This window comes from Lepisosteus platostomus, chromosome 4 (assembly GCF_059453375.1).
Source record: "Lepisosteus platostomus isolate fLepPlt1 chromosome 4, fLepPlt1.hap1, whole genome shotgun sequence".
NCBI classification, from domain to species: domain Eukaryota; kingdom Metazoa; phylum Chordata; class Actinopteri; order Semionotiformes; family Lepisosteidae; genus Lepisosteus; species Lepisosteus platostomus.
The window spans coordinates 14,892,113-14,909,924 of NC_142614.1; the positions used below are offsets into that span (position 1 = coordinate 14,892,113).

A 17,812-nucleotide genomic window follows, 5' to 3' on the forward strand; every position below is an offset into this window, starting at 1 on the left:
AGCAAATAAAATGCAAAAAGGAAAAGAAATCTTGTTAGTAAGCAGTTTACACATTGGAATGGAAGTTCAGACAAAAATCTGCAAGTTAATAAGACTGGCTGAGGATGGGCTCGCAGACGCATTGAAGAGGGCATCATCGGAGGGCAAACACTCGACTGTTTAATATTCATATCCTTCTGTTTTGGGCTTTGTTGTCTGACCTTTCCCTTTTGTCATCTAATTTCTTTTTTATTTATTTTCAGTGTCAAAAAATTATTTTCAATTTATTTTTGAGAGAAAGGCCGAGCAAGGTAAGGGAGCTGCTGCAGAACTGTTCATCCTCAACACAGTGAAAACTCTGTGTTTTCCTTCTGGTTTACACACAATCAGGGGTCTATGCACTGAGTTCAGATAAAATACATTATTATATTAAATCTAACAAAAATAAACCAATAAGAATGCAATATATAACATTTAAAAAATACAAATTACAAAGTGATTAAAACAAATGCATATTGGTTGCATTTTTAATGCCTCTTGCAAAGACAAGTACTCAAAGATCAGAGATACTATCTGATTTGCACTCCTTTGTCTTAACTTGAAAGCTATTCATTAGTGTTGAGTGCAGTTTTAAACAAGGTCAAACTTCACACAGGTCCGCCTGCCCGTGTATAAAAAGTCATGCTTCCTCACTTCCGCTATGTTTTTAGGCATCCCTCCCTCCACCCCAGGCCTTTGCAGTAGCCCCCTCATTAAAAGGGTCACCTCAATAAAGGAGTCTTGGAATCAGGCGTCTTCTCCACCTTCATTAGGGTTTGACCGGATTACCGAAATGGGTTTTTTAGTATCAGTCCTGTGAAGGTTTTACCTTGTCCTTAATGCAAGTAAATTGGGACTCACAGGTCTCACAGTATCTCACCAAACATATTTTCATTCACATTCCCACCACACACACACAAACAATTCCAAAACTAGGTCACATGAAGAAAGGTGGTAACCCATCACTTTGTATCACACTCTGGAGTTTGTGCTTGTTTGGTGATGACTTCAGTCTGTGTGTTTGCTGTTTTTCATTGTGGAAGGCCCCCAACTATCAAGTACACTGTCATGTCTTCAGTGCTCCTTTCAACATGGCAAAACCTCTGGAAGCTGAAGAGTTAAACCAGGCCCACACCAAGCCTCACAGAGGGTAAGGTTTATTGTGCTCTTTTTTACCACACAGGATCATCTTTCTCGGACTAAACAATTACATTTTCTGGATGAACAAGCTAGAGCATTTGATAAATTTGCCATTTTGTTAGGCTGGAATGACAGAATGCTGGAGGAGTATCATGTACAAAATGTTCGCAAACAAGAGGTTTCACTGCCTAGAGTAGCTTTTATCATTTAACAGTTCAGAATTTAACTGAAACTAATAAAATGTTATAATCAGCTTCAAATTGATCTTAATATTCCAGAAAACTTTCCTGAAACAGTTTATTATAAGCCCCAGCTTATTTATCTAAAGAGAGGAGTCAACTGTAATTGGCTGTGCAAATTCTCATTAAAACTGCAATAATAAGAAAGATCAGTACTTACATAAGAAATGCATTATGTGGGTCTTATTGATTTAATCAAAGTTCATATCAGTTATAATAAGATTAATAAGCAATATCTAATGTGGAAAAATGCTCAACACATTTAAAATATCAATAATAGCACCCATTACAATACATGCAGGTATTTATTCTTCTCTCTGGAATACTACAATTCTGGTACTGAAAAATCAAATCAAACTTTTATTTAAATTTATTATTTATTTTTTATGATGATTTAATTTATAATTTTGAAGATATCAGAACTTTAGCTTTGTGCTCATGCCATTAATTATATGGATAAGGAAAAAAAAGATGAAACTTCATGGAACATAAGATGTGGAAAAATAATTGCATAGTAAGTTTGAAAACCCCAAAGAATCCAGGTTCTTCAGATGTGACAAAAGAGGTTAACTGCTGCCCAATAACTAATGTGCTAGCAAATTATATTAAAGACATGAGGGAAAAAAGCACAAGGAGAAAATATTCTTTCAGACTCTAAAACAGTACATTTTTATGTCTAACATCTCCATAACCTTAGAATTGGTGAACAGCTTGACTTTTTTCACAAAAACATGCACACGTTTGTCATCCAATTTGCAAACAAAATCCCAGTGTTGCCGCAGTGATGCTGTATCATTTAGGTCATATATATATACGGGCATATTATCACTCCTATTATAACAGATGTGGATAAGCGTAACTACACTGTGACTGGCCCTTGAGCAGTTAGGTGGCTTGGATCTGTGAGTGCACTCTCCCCCCCCCCAGCACTATAGCTGTCCTGGGAAAACAAAAATATGCTTGGAGATGCTAAGGCACTTATTAAAGCAGTTCTGAAACCCCAAATTCCTGGGGTAAAAGAACAGTCACTTATTTTTTAAGCTTTTTTTCTGTTCTGTGTCCGAATGATGCAATGAATTACAAACCTTACTGTTGTCTATATTAAGATGAGACTGATCAAATTAAAGCTCATTCTTGAAATGCAATTAAGATACTTCAAGATATGCAATTATTATATCTTTGATGGCTGTGTTACACCCCTGTACACTAATCTCTTCAGCTAAGCACAGGTGGACATAGCCAGTACTAGGAAAGTCCAAGGAAAAGCAGTTAGCTGCTTTAAGTGGTGTTGGTAGACCAGTAGGTGGCGCTCTTTCCTCTGGATCAAAGCTGCATATTATGAAAAGGGTCTCTATTGCAAGCCCAGAACAAACAACACAGAGTATCCTGAAAAGAAGTGACCTCAATTTGTGATGCTTAATTTAGCCCTTTTATTTGGGTTATGGCTGGCATACTAATTCAGACCATTGGTTCTCTATCCTTGTCCTAGAGTAGCCCCGTGTCTGCTGGTTTGTGCTCCAACCCAGTTCTTAGCCACAATTTTCTATTTGAGGTCATTTTGTTTTTAAATTGCTTGCAGCTTTTAAAAACCTGCATGAGTTTCTGACTGCCCCCTGTTCAGGTATGCATCCCAATTGAATGGATGTAAGCAGAAAGTAAAAGCCTTACTCACGTGACAGCTGTCTGTTACAATGTCATTCCCACCTATGACTGTTCATCGTCAGTCGATCATCTATTAACATCTACTTAGTCAGAAATAAAGGAGAGAAATCTTAATTGACACGTTGAGAAGAGACAGGATACAGTTCAGTGTGCTGAACTTATCAGAAATAAATTTTAATGAGGTTTTTTTTTTACACGAAGGACAAAGTGTGAAAACAAGTGCAAAAGAACAGTCAGATCAGTTACAGGCATCAATCAGCACTTGTGATTAAGAGCCCAGTTGGAAAAAAAAAACAGCCGACACAGGGGTCCTTCAGCACCAGCAGTGAGAGCGACTGGTGTAAACGATTTATTCAGAATACTCATTTGCCTGTCCATTAACTTTTACCCTTGATGATCACCTGCTTGAAACCAAGGACACCTGTGACAACAGTAATATTCCCAATAATATTTTCTTCTTCTGCAGCTTTTTGGTTTTGATTACGCAGCACTGCTTATTTGTGCTGCTGCTGTGCAGTAAGTAGTGCACAGTACGACACGTTTAAACTAAGAGCTGCTCTCAGGGGAAGCTTTTTTAAAGTTTTGCAGCAGCAAAGATGGTTTTGTGTTCCATTGATCTATACTTGGAAGCATCAGGCCTGCACAAGCTCGGCAGACGCCGGCACACCTGTTCAGACTCGGGGCACCTGGAGATCTTGTGATCCATTGAGTAAAGTGGTATTCCGGCTACCTAATGCAGACAGGTGTATGCCAACTATTCTGATACTGACAATACTCCTTGTGTGTAAAATACCAGCTGAATTCAGGGTACTGCTGATTCAGGGAGGTTCAGCGAGAGATGTTAGACAGGTTCTCATCACTGCTTTTGAGTATTGTTAAAGAGTCAAAACAAATGGGAAGAAAAACATAGTGACAAATACCAGTTTCTTTCTTGCGACGTAGGTGAAAATTGGGGTCTTGTTCTAGGAACAGCAGGGGTATACAGATATTACCAAAACCACCCTCTGGATTCTGACAGCATTGTATATGAGACCTGGGACAGCAGTGCTTTATTGTATACATAATGGTCACGCGTAGTTAATGGCATCATTGTTTTGTTCTTGTAATGAGCACATTACAATGGATGCGGAAATTGAAAATTAGACACACGTAACAGAAAGATGCCTTACAGGTACAAATTGTTATTTGATTAATCATGTAATGAACCATAACAAAAATAGCTGATTACGCTTATTACCAGCCAGACATAATTTAGTTTTGTTTGTACTAGCAAGGCAGATATTAAAGGGCTATTATTTTAAAATTAAAACAGCCCTAAATTTCAGTTTCAAACAGCTAAAAGCTAAACTGCTGGCATCTCGATCAAGGAGCATGAAATTCTGGTGCCCAATGCTCTTTGTATAAAATAATACATCACAAGAGCACCAAGCAGCAACTATTACTAACAGAACACTGTCGAGAAACTACACTAATGATCCGTGTCCTTTTCCATACCACATTCCTCTCCTTATGATTTCAGATCACAGAAATGGTAACAATAAACTGATTTCTGCAGCCTTAAAAAATAAAAAGAATGAGGTGGGATACTCTATGACACACTGATGAGCATTGCAGAGTCGTCATTGTGCGGGTGTGAGGGCTAAAAAAAGTAGAACCAACTGCCATTTGTTTCTAAACATGGCTAAGATATTCAATCTCTTTGAAGTAAAGTCTGCCAGCAAATGCTGTCGTTCATCTATTCTTCTTTTTGATGGGATCAGTGTGAAAATTCCTACAGCTGCCATGGCCTCTGCTTTACACCAGCTCCAAATTCCCCACCACCGACAAAGCCCAAAAATGACTACAGCATTCGGGCCAATGTCGCGCACGTTTTTATTTGAATTGTTTTTATTTCACTGCATCAAACAGTGAATTGGTCTACAGTTTCAACAGACCAAATAGCTGACAGCTCCGATGACGGTGCTATCTGCTCGAGAGTATATTTTTAAGATGTTTTTGTGCTTCTTTAAAATATTTTGCAGCTTCTGTTCATGCTAATTTAAACTAGTTTCTTTTGTGTACCTTTCAAGAAAACTATAAAATTCACTCACTACAAAACACTTTCAACGCTAAATCTGCAACAGTACATTTCAGCTATTCCACTCCGATATCCATTTTAAATGGCCAAAGAGACAGCACAGAGGTTAGTGCTGCAGGCTCACAGCCACAGGGCTGTTATTGAGTTTCTCCTTCTGTGCTGGGGTAGCTTCTTGTCCTGTTTTCTCTAGGTGCTCCAGTTTCCTCTCACCATCCCACGACATGCTGGTGAGGTTAATTGGAGTCATTACAATTGTCCCAGAGTGCCTGTGTGTGGCTGTGTACCCCCACGCTGGAGTGACATCCCATCCACCGCATGATCCCCCCACAAGCCCCCGACAGGAATAAGTAGCCTTCTTATTTGCCTTGGTTTATGTCTGGTATTGGATTCACTCTGGGGTTTTTTTTTCAGATGTTTTCAACTTTTATTTTTGCAAAATCGGATTAGAGGCCATTTGTTTCACCCTCCAGGTACAGGAAACGAAGCAATGTTTTAGTGTAACCCACAGCCATTAAAAAGGATTACATCCATCCAATATGGAAATGAAGATAACTGGAAAATCATCGCCGCTTTGAGTGAAAAAAAATTGAATTTTCTATAAAACAAGCTAATCTCTGCGTTACACTGTCAGCTGCTCTAGCAGGCTATATACAAGTGATGCTACAACACGTGTAGCTAGGTAATCAAATGATAATCCACCAGATAAAAAGCTTTCAATGTTATAGATATGCATAACAATGTAATTGGAAGAAGTTCATTAAAAAAAACAGAAAAGAAGGTAGAGTAAATGAATTCAATAAGAATGGGTTTTATTCTTCAAAGATAACCTGACTTTGCACAGGCACCTAATTTTTAAAAAGAGAGGACTTTATTATTGACTTACCATGGAGAATTAAACTGGAATGCTATAGAACATTTACTGCTGGCGTTTTTCTAAAGGTTATCATATTAATAAAGAGCACCATTTGCTGAGACATTGTAATCTTCACACAGTGGAAATCACTGCGGGAGTGCACCAGTCACCCCTATTCTATTTTGGTAAGTGAATGCCGATTATATAATTCTCAATTTAAATCACAGTAGTAGCAAATATTTTGATTCTGAGCTGGAAAATTTAAACATTTCAGAATGACAAACATACCCTGTGTGCCACTGAGATTCCCCATGCAATGGTCCAATTATATCAGAAAAACAGAACCTGAAGCCTCTGTCAACAGATATCCTGCATACTAAACTACAAATTACGAAAGCACACAGGAAACAAGGCGACGTCAGTCAACAGCAAGCTAGTTTAAGACATGCTAAGGTGATGAGCACAGTATTCATGGGCTCAGCTTAAACCCATTGGCGGAAGATGCCAGGACAACTCCACATGTCATGTTATATCATAGTTTGGACATCCATTACCATTCTCATGAACACTTCTGCACAGGTAAGGTTAGGCAATAACCTCTGTGGAAGCTATCCTTTTCTTGTCAAGGCTAGGATGTTAAATTAACATGACTCTTGGCATACATGCAAACGGTATACTTGGTATATGTGCAAACGTTTGCATTCACATCCCTATGGTAATGAGTGTGCAATGTATGCTATATAATCTAGTTTTAACTCTCACAGATTCTGATTTGAAGTGAAGTTTTTATTTAGACAAGCAAGTATTCTGTTGGCAGTAGCTGTCTGCTTGTCAATGTCACATACATATCAGCTGTCAACTATCTTAACAGACAACCAAAGAACAGGGGACATTTTATTTGTTTTGATGTGTACAATATTAATATGTAATGCAGCATGCTGCTGATGTTACTATTCTTAATCCTTGTTCTCTTATTATTGTACGCACATGATACTGATCGGTTAATCACTGAGATCATTATCACTGTTATATGACCATCAGATTTAAGGTGAATTGTGATGTGTCCTTGTGCAGCCTTGAAAGAAGCCCATTTCAGAACCATGGCTGGGTAGTTTCTTCCATACTCCCATAACCTTCTGTTTAAAAACTGCCTCCTGGTTTCTGCTCTAAATGCACTTCTCTACATTTTCCACTTAAGGTTTGTGTTTCATTGCTGATAGTGAAGACGTCCACTGGGTAGACTTTCATCAATGCCCTTGAGTACTTTGAATACTTGGTTCATGTCCACTCATAGTCTTTGTAGCTCAATGCTAAAAAGATTCAATTATTCCAGCTTGTGAGAGAAGGACATTTCTCCAAGCCTGGATATATACTTGGTTGCTCTTCTTTGGACTGATTCTGGGGCAGAAATGCCACAGGAAATCACCATGATAGTAAAATTGAATTGTTTGCTTACATTACACAGGGCCTCTCTGGTGATAGAGTTCTTTGTTTAAGTCATAAAATGACTTGACTCTATAGAAAGAAGGTTCACTCCCTCAAGCTATTACTGAAAAACCATGCCTGGCTCAGAGACACAGGCCAAACCCCCCTACCTCCTGCAGGGTCCTCTTGAGTCTCAGCAGCAAGGTCTTCACTGAGGTGCAGTCTTGCAACATCAGGCGGAAGGGCAGGGCTTCCAGGCCCACCAGCTCGTCCTCCCTGGGGCGACAGCTGTCCGCCGCAAGGCCTCCCAGCGCGCAGCTGGCTGGGGCACGGGAATCAGCTGCCCGGGCCTCCTTTGGCGAGCGGACCGAGCCGGACCTGGCAGGAGAGCAACATGATATGACATAACAGGACGCAGAGGTCTACCCAGTAGTGCATTCATACTGTTCCCAGGCTCAGGCAAAAAATCATACAGAGATGTATCTGTATTCATAAACAGCTGTGTGTGCTGACCTCATAACTGCTCTCTCCTCATACAAAGCTTTTTTACCCAGTCCTTAACAGCCCTGTCATCAAGACCATCCTGTCAGTGCTAATCTCTACTCATGCTTGATCAATATACAGCTACTGATTCTTTTCTTAACTTTAAATCCTTTAAAACCACCTTCGTTTAGTCATTTCCTTACTACATGATTTAACAATGTACTGTGATTCCAGTGACTTCCTGCTCCTGACTACAGTATGTGGTGGGGAGAGTTGAAAGGTCATGTTCATGGATTGGACGCTGTGTTATTTGTATATTGTGTGTAGTTGTAAATTATTGGCCAGCATTCCAATTTCAGGAGATGTACTGTATTTCTAAATATTTTAGTAATATATCAAAATGTATCATTTATTTCCTTTGGCAATAAATATGGCAGTTTAAACATGCTTCATAAGAGTAAAAGGTTTCATACCCAAGATATATGATATTAAAGATATACAATTCCATACACTGTAGGCAAACATGCACAAAGCCAGTGGGTAGGAAGATATTATTGCAGGACATATTGTTTGAATCAAATGGTTTCTCATGAGCTCTGTGCTTAATCAACAAAGTTCCTTGTATTACTGCTCATAATGTCCTACACAAATGTGCTACATGTGTTTCACTGGGGTTCTCAAAGTTCTGAGAAAGCTATATTTTCTAGGGCATCCAGTCAGTTCCATAAGAACTATTTCATATTACAACATACAAGAGGTGGGCATATCATCCCCAAAAAATCATCTGGATATTAAAAAATTGGAGTTATTCTAAACAAAACCCAGTTCCTCAACATCTCTCTTGAGGCAAGGTGTTACTCTTAGTATTTCCTGCAGAAGCCTGCTGGTTCCAGATTAACTGAACACCTTGAGAAACTGAAGGTTTTTCAGGTTGCTCATAAGCTGAAATAAATGAATGCATAAACCGAGCCTGACTAAATAATTTGTTTTGTTCATTTTTAGCTGACAAAGGCTCCCACTGCTCAAACTGCATGAACAGCTGATCTGTATTATTTATTTCTGGGATAAAAAGTCTGTTCAAATTAGGGTGACATATATATTAGCAGAAGCCAAGAGTAATTTACCTAATATATGTAACTGCAAAAAAATAATAATAACGATGCAGCATAATTCAAGATTGTTTTTTATTTAATTCTGCTTTGTGATATTTACTGTAGGTAACAATGGCATTTCAGCAAAGGAGTAATCATCGATTTTACATCCAGGTATTCTGTGGTAAGCCAGCAACCCTAATATTTGTGCAACCTTTGATTTGGAGCCAACAAAAGGCAGCTCAGGTCCAGGACAATCCTACAGCAACATAACAGATGGGCTTTAACAGGCATTTTAATAGGAGCAGCAAATGCATTTTGAGATAGTTTAATGACCCAAGAGCATCACCAACACTTGAACACTTGACAACATTTTACACATGAAGCCATGTGTTTATCCAATAAAATGCAAAGATGATGTTGTAATGAGATAACAATTAATGCAGCGTGTTGCAGATCAAAGCCAGATTGTCATAGGTATAATGGCGAAAAACTATAAAAACAATCCCATTGCCATTCCAGTGATACAAGTGATTCAAAACATTACATTTCAAGGCAGATTCTGTTCTTTTTTAAATGCTGCTGAGCACCTGTCTCCTTCTAAGCCTTACGATTTCTGCTGTTGGAAACACTTGGAGATACACAGAGCATGAAGTCTGACATGATCAGGCTCATGTGCTCAGAGCTATGGCTGTGTGGACAGAAGGCAGCATGCGGACAGGTTTAGGGTGAGAAGCCTTTTTCTCCGGTCTTTAAAAGCACGTCACTAGGTGTTTCTTTTTTTGTAGGCACAAATGTGATGCTCCCTGCAGCGCCGCCACCTGTCCAGGACGTTCGAGTTAGATAGCCCGTGTGTCCCCACAGCCCCTAGAGGGAGACCAGGCCAGTGGAGAGTGGAAGCTTAGTAGTCCAGCAAGTCAAGGAAAACCCATCTGACTCAAGGCTGCTGGGGACATGCTGGCCGCAATGACCAAGTGCATGAACCAGCGATGTCCGGGGTACAGGTCTGAACCACAGGGGAACAGGGAACCCCCAGGAAAAAAAAGCCCTAATTACTTTAGATCATTAGATAATTTAAACGTTAAAAGAACCTGATAAGGATTTCACTGATTCTACAGCTTTGGCAGTATCACCTTTCCTGAACTTGCAGAAAATTAAATGCACACAAGGCAAAGAGGAAAAGCATGACCTGGGTGCTGAATACAGAAAGTGAATCACTTTCTTTTCCTCGGTCTATTGCATGACATTAATTCAAAAGATCATAAACGTGTGAAATAAAATGCTTTTAAAGCTACTTTTAAAGCCAAATCACAACATTCCAGATTTCATTACTCCTTATGTACTCTTTGCTTTTCACATACTAATATGCATAAGCACATCCCATGCATAATACTGGCTACGGAATGTCAATAGTCTTAGAGTGCCATCATTAATATTCATTATTCATATTCACAGCATTAATAATCAAGTTACAACAGGGGATTATGAAAGGACTTTGTTCCATTGCTCTCTGGCACTAGGATAGCTGAGGACAGGTCAGTGTTTGATAAATGTGAAACAATATCGACCCAACTGCGTAAGTTAGCACCTTCACAAATGCTAACTAGACGAATCAGGAAAAGAACCTCAGAAAGGCTCTACTGAGGCATCTCCTGACCATTCAGGCTGCTTCTCAGAGAGATTTTAATAGCTTCCCTTTTAAAAAACAGAATACATTTTGGAGTCATATCAGAAGGCCATGCATCCCTTATGTAGAAATAAGCTCAGCTCTGGTATTCTCTTTGCAGGGCAAGCACCACAGGACCACTTCTTTCAAAGTGTACCATTCACAGCGCTACTCTAGTGTCAGTTTCTTCAGAGCTATCTCATTCTCCTCCTTCTGTGATCTTTGGGAATGCTTGACATTTAAACAGAAAGATAACGCAGGTCACTCATGGAGCAGGAGATCACTATAATTCGCTCTTTAGTGGTTCTGACAGCGATCAGTATCTGCAGTCAATTGTGTCTGAAACAAAGCTCAGCTCGCTAAAGGCACTTCTGAAGGCACTGGGAGCAGGGGAAAAGAGGTTACAATCAGAACCATTTCTCACTTTTATTGTTTTTTACAATAGTCTCCTAGCTGTGCAGATAAAGCTGACAGGTTTTTCTCAAGTCACAAGAAAATGACATTACGTTTCTGACTGTCACCTGCTACACAAAGGAACTGTCAAAAAAGCATATTTTTGGTACCACCCTAGAAGAGTTTATGTACTGATCTACAGGAAAAGCCAAAAGGCATGCTAAACCTCACTGCAAATTCATGCTGTATTTCAGTTTTACTGATACAGAAGAAAATGCTTTCTTTTGATTTTTTAAAGCATCTTCCTTTAGCACAATTACAGCAACAAAACTCTGTGACAGAGAACACAATCGCAGTTTGTCCCAGGTTTGCTGTCAATAACAAAATCTCCTTCTGACACACAAATACCATCCTAGAGCTCTGCAGGAGAACAACTCAGATGGTCCCAGAACAGACAAGATGTTATCAGAGCAGATCAGATGATACCGTAACGGGTCAGACAGTACCAGGGCAGATCAGACAGTACCAGAATAGGTCAAATGGCATAAGAACAGGTCAGCCCTTCCATCAGGAGGCTCTCTACACCATGGATCTCCACACCTCTTCCCCACGCACCTGCGCCAGGCTCTAACACCTCATCCCTGTGTATAACCATGTGACCTCTGAACTCACAATGGCCATCCTGGAGGCGGGCTGTGATCCTTTGGTGCTGATACTGCTGATGGGTGATGGGTCAGGTGCTTTGCTATCTTGATTAATGGCTATCCACTGTTCCGGATCTGCTGCTACATCTCTCATTCATTTAAGGGACACAGCAGTGAACAGTCAGACTTGTTTCGGAAAGCAAGCCTGACACAAGCAGGGGAGATATAGAAAGTGGATAAAAGATGCCTTGTGTCTTGTCTAGTAACAGCCTGTTTTTACTTGTGTCCAGTCTTGCAAGGACATTACCTAGTCAGGTGACTGTGTGCCGCATTATGAGCTCAAAGTAGACTCTTTTGCAACCAACACCACTGGCTCACACACAATTTAAAGAGCTGCCTCTAAGAGCTCCTGAACATAGCCACTAACTGACACAGCAGGGACTGGGATCTAGGTCTTGCTGAAAGCCGCCATTATCCAGATCTCTGGATAGAGACATTTTACCAGATTAACCCCCGGAACACATATTGAAGAAAATCCTTTAACAACGCATCTCATTTAAAAAAATATATCAAGAGTATGCAAGGTTCAAATACAGGGTAAATTAGAAAGAGAAGCTCATCTGCAGTTAATGAAATCCAGTCCAATCCAGTCTGTTCTCTTCTCAGTGCTCTAAAGTGCCCTCAAGAGAGAGATAAGTGGCTGATGAACTGAAGCAAAAAAAATGAAACCAAAAATATTTTCTGCATAATTTAAAAATGTGCTTACATATTCAACTCTTTCCAAAAAATTTTAAAAAAATAAGACTTATTTCGATAACTTTTTCCATGGGTGTTTTCTAGTTTACTGGTTAAGCATTAATTGGGGATTTTCAAGTCTGGAAAAGAAGCAGCAAAAAACAGCTGAAATGTTCTTTTTTCCCTGTTATATCCCTAAAAATGTATTTTAAAAGCTAGAATTACTCAGTGTCTTTAGTCATAATGACATCATTCAAAATGGGCACTGTGGCTAAGGATCTGCACCTGTGGCTGGAAGGTTTCTGGTTCAAATCCCACGGCCAGCAGAGGAATCCTACTCCGTTGGGCCCCTGAGCAAGGCCCTTAACCCCAACTGCTCCAGGGGCGCTGTACAATGGCTGATCCTGCGCTCTGACCCCAAGCTTCTCTCCCTGTCTGTGTGTCTCATGGAGAGCAAGCTGGGGTATGCTAAAAGACAAATTCCTAATGCAAGAAATTGTATATGGCTAATAAAGTGATCTTATTTTATCTTAAAACATTTTCAAAACTGATTTATATTAACATACAGTGTATTGGCATATATAAGAAACGCAGCAGACGTCAATATTGTAAGACAGACTCTTTAATGCCATGCCAGAGCAACAGATGTATCTCTTGCAAAGTGATTCACCTTAATCTTTTACACATCAAAATGTGCGTTAGATGTGGTTACAAATGATGAATTACTCGGTCTTGGCACCATTCATTGCCTATTGCTTAAAGAACGGAAATTGTATTACTAATCATAAAGAACACTATTTTTTTTTCTTCCCCCCTTCAAGACATATATTGTAAATTGTCGCTGACGTGCTAGTTTCAACATTATGCGAAGCAGTCAGGAGAAATCTTTGAATATGACTGGGAGCTGAGGATCCGCTGGTTTCTATGGAAACAGGTGAAAGAACAGTTTGCTGCCTGCCGGCCCAGTTACCTGTTTGAAGCTGCAGCTGTAAACTCAACACTGTCATCCATCTCATGCACTAACAGCCAATGACTCAGAAAAGGAGGTTTTCTCCTCCAAACACCTGGCAGTGCCCAAGGAATGTCACCTTCACTTCTGTTAAGCTCAAGGCAAATCTGTACATTGACCAAATTTGAAGAGAAGCTCAAATTAAAGCACCTTAAATACCTCTTTATTGGGAAACACAGCAAATTCCAGATTTCATAATGAAAACTGCATTGGGTTTTAAGCAGTCTATTAAAGAACATGGATGTAAGGGATCTTACTGTTGTACATCAGCCTCCTTCTCCTCACATTCCAACTATGTGAGGAGAAATACGAAGATAAGAACCATCTCAGTTAATCTGGTTTTCCGTGTTCTGTCGATCACATAAGCTAAACTGACAGAAAGTTTCTAATGTCGTGCTGTCATGACAGTAAAATTCACACAATCCTCCAAACATGTGTCTATTTATTCAACATGTTTTGCAATGTTAAGACAGAAAAAAACTCCTTTAAAAGTCTCTGAAAAATCTGGAAGACTATAGGAACCACTCTGCTGTGGACTTCCACATTCCCAAGAGGCGCAAGATCTTGTGCAAGATCTTTTCATCCCTGTTTAACTCCTCTCCATTCATCTGAGTTTCATGGCACAGTACTGCAAACCAGCTCCCAGAACAGGGGACAGAACAAGCTACAGCGGCAGGCTAGGCAAGTGTGGGAAGATGAAAAGGATGTTTATTTCCTAATTACTCTTGACTAAAAATAAGATGAATCTCATGTGGGAAACTAAATCAGAAAACCCTCTTACAAATGGCAATACAGTATATATTAATAGACTTTTTTTCAGACAATCAAATAAAATTAGTAGACCTAGTAAATCAAGTCACAAAAACTGTTTTTTAACATTGACTACAGAAGGAGAAACATTTGAAAAAACTGATCAGAAACAAAGGCCGATTATTCTACATTTCAAAAGTTCTTTCAATGTTAAGGAGACCTCTGAGTGCCAAGCAAGCCTGCGTTTTGAGATCTGAGTAGGTGACCAGCTAATACAAGTCTCAACTACTCCGGAGGATCCCAGACAACGTGTTTTACCTCCTTCTATATTTCATAATATAGAAAGAAAACAAAGTCATACTTGGATGTGTTAACAAATGCCAGCACAGAACACAATATTAACAAATCACTGTTGATTTGGTCCATCTACAGCAAAAAGCGGTGCGAGCAAACATAAAGAGAGAGAAGAGAGGGAACCCATCTTGGATGGTAGACTTGCATACACCCAACTGGCATAGACAGTAGACTGCCTGAGGCTAGCAGTTGCATATATGACCCGAGATCCAAACGAAAGGCATCTTTCAGAAGAGACGCTTGCTTTAATGTGTCCAGGGCACTTCGGCTTTTTATTGCATATTGCTTTACTGAACCATGCTTAACACTGAATGTCAGTATAATTAGACATTGCAAGTGACTTTCGTCAGAGCACAACAAGCGCATTTTAAAATCTTGATGCTAAATGTCTAGAGTAGCCATCACTTACGTATTGCGGATCTAAACTACAGTCACTTGTAAAGGCAAAAGCAAACTGTCCTAACTGTAAAGCACGGAGGAAGAAATAAGGTATAGCTGACAGGAACATGGCTGTGCACTGATTCAACAAGAAATCAGAAGACTTCATTACAACGTGACACATGACAAAGTGCTGATTAAACGTCTACATTTTCTGTGCCTATGACATTGTGATGCACATTCCTAATGTGTGGCATTAATACTGTATGTTCAAAACTGTCTGCAGCGTTTTAAAAGGAACATTAATGTTTTGCATTCTCACTCTGCGATTCACACAGGAGAAAACACTGTGACAGTATGAGGTTAAGTTGGCAGGAAAGATCATTAATGAAGGGGAAAAACATACAGTAGTCTTCTGAGAAAACTGCCACGTTACTGATATCAGAATATACAGTAATTAGACATAAGCTGTTTTCTTGAAAACGTATTAAGAATAAAGTTTAAAGAAAACGTAGGTCAACCACACATATTCTTACTCTTGTGTTGCACTGCATCATCTACTTGATGTACATTTTTTCAAAATATCTGAATTTCAAATTACAGTACTACGATGTTACAATATTTGATGTATTTGTTTTGGCAGGCACTCTTCAGCTACACTTCTGGTGTGTGGAAAGCCCACTACCACAAACAGGCCAGCATAGACACGGCCACATCATGCTAATCCCTCTGCAAGCCACTTTTACAGGCGCCAAAGACTCAGATCGAGCTCCCTGCTCTTTCTCCAAGTCTGAGCCCCAGAGTCCTTAAATTCTACAGTCAGCGAGGACGCTGTAAGCTGCTACTGAAAACAACCGCTTCTCTTAAAAGTGCTGTGTGTGCTGTAACTCTGCCATTTCATTTTTTTAACCAGGGTTCTACACAGAGATAAGTTTTATTTTATCAAGGCTTCTGTGCACAAAAAATATTTTTATGTTTTGTTTTTGAAAAAATTACAAAAAAAAGTTACAAAACCCCAAACATAATGGTTGGAAGCTAATCTGCTGAAATTGGAATGGTGATGGTTGTGCTGATATATTTCTGTGTAACATATATGTAATGTGCAGTATAAAACAAGATGGTACATTATAATTTTACAGATGTGGCAGTATTAAAAGAAGGAACCTGTGGTACTTCTGGTGCTAACATGAATTTGCAGTAGTCCTCATTTAGACAATGCAGTAAACCAATGAACAAAAGCAGGTCAGACAAGTGTATGGCTTAATCAGGAGATCAAGAGAAGCAGTTCTAAAATGAAATAACGATAACAATTCTCTAAATGGTATACTGGACACAAAATAGTTATTGACAAAGCCAACCCATAACATTATGCTCAGAAGCCAAACTAGAACACCAGATCAATGCTATAATGCAGAAGCACATTTGAGACCAAGAACTGGAGACACGTTCTTTTACACAAAGAGTGATTGGAGTCAGGAACAAGCTTCCAAGCCAGTTAAAGTCAGTTCCCTAGGAATTACCAAGAAATAGCTGGATTAAACCCTCAGATCAATAAACTGCTGGCATTCAAACTGGTATAATGGGCCAAACGCCTCATTTACAGCTGTACTTACTCATGTAAACTGAATTCTCTTTATCTTTGTATTTCAGTCAAAAATTCAGAACCTTGAAAGGACCAATAAGGATTTTTTCAAGCACAGCTCAGCAATGCAACATGGGTTTGGGGACACAAGTGGAAAATAAATCGGACAGCCATATCTCCCTGACTCAAGAGCCTCCATGTTTCTTACTCAACTTCTAAGAACAAAAAAAAGAAAGGGTGTTTTAAGAAAAAAAATCAAGAGTCTGGCACAGAAATCTATTTAAACTGAATCACTGAAAATTTTAAATTTTCTAGATAGCTGTACACCAATTCTTTATATTGGCTTTGAGCCTGTAGTCAGTTTTATTTATAAAAATCCATGATGACAGATGTCGTAAAGTGACAGTCCTGAACCATGTATTTTATCCAGTATCACATATTGTTTGAGGCAGGTCACAAGGTTTGTCCTAAAATGTATTGCTCACATTACAAAATGATGTCTACAGAAATATTGTTAAAGTTAAAGGTACATCCTTAAAATTAAAGATGACAAACAGTATTGACCTCCCTAATTTTCTCTAACCTTTGGCATTTCTTGGTTTTTAAACTCTTACTTTTTACAATGATCGATGCTTGACCAAAGAGTGAATTTGCCTGACCTAGACATTATTTCATTGAACTGTTTTCTCAAAACCAGCATTAGCACCTGCTGTTCACATTAATTCTATTTAAATCAGCATTGATTAAGCCTGTAGTAGTTCAGGTGGGTAGCTGCGTCAGCATGCGTAGGCTGCAAAGGAACAAGTACTAGGTTTATTCCATGCTGAAAAAAATAAGAAAGATAACACAACGTTTGGCTGTGGAGCCTTCTTCAGGTGTGAGAAAGGAAAGGATTGATTTAGCCTGACTAGAAAAGATATGCCATGTCATGTCAAAACAACAGGGATGTATTTGATAATCTTGCTAAAACCATTACTGGCAAAGTCATCATAAAAACAGTATGGATGTGAAAATGTATAGTATTGGCTCTATCCAAGTAGGAAACATGTAGGAAGGGACATGCTCTGCCGACTTGTAGGCAGTCAGTTACCAGAATGTGTTATCCCTGGACAGACCAGTAGCACACTTTTAAACCTGTTGCTTTTCTTTCACATTTTAACTTTCATTTCATGTTCAACCCAAAAGTGTGCTCAACAACCCGTTAACATACATTTCTTTCCTGATTGATACTAGAAATTGGGGTGACACTGTGAGTTTAACCGAATCCCCTGCATGAGCACAGGGACAAAACAAAAGACTTTTCCCAATTTCAT

General features: G+C 39.2%; 1 protein-coding gene across 7 annotated transcripts in view; it reads right to left on the reverse strand.

The window, feature by feature from the left end:
- ccser1 (coiled-coil serine-rich protein 1) overlaps positions 1-17,812 on the reverse strand; it is a 265,676-nt gene that overhangs the window by 184,335 nt on the left and 63,529 nt on the right. For all 7 annotated transcript variants that reach the window (XM_088628646.1, XM_088628645.1, XM_088628648.1 and 4 more), the window contains exon 6: positions 7,585-7,792. In XM_088628646.1, coding sequence (XP_088484772.1) covers positions 7,585-7,792 — 208 coding nt within the window. The remainder of the gene's footprint in view (positions 1-7,584; positions 7,793-17,812) is intronic.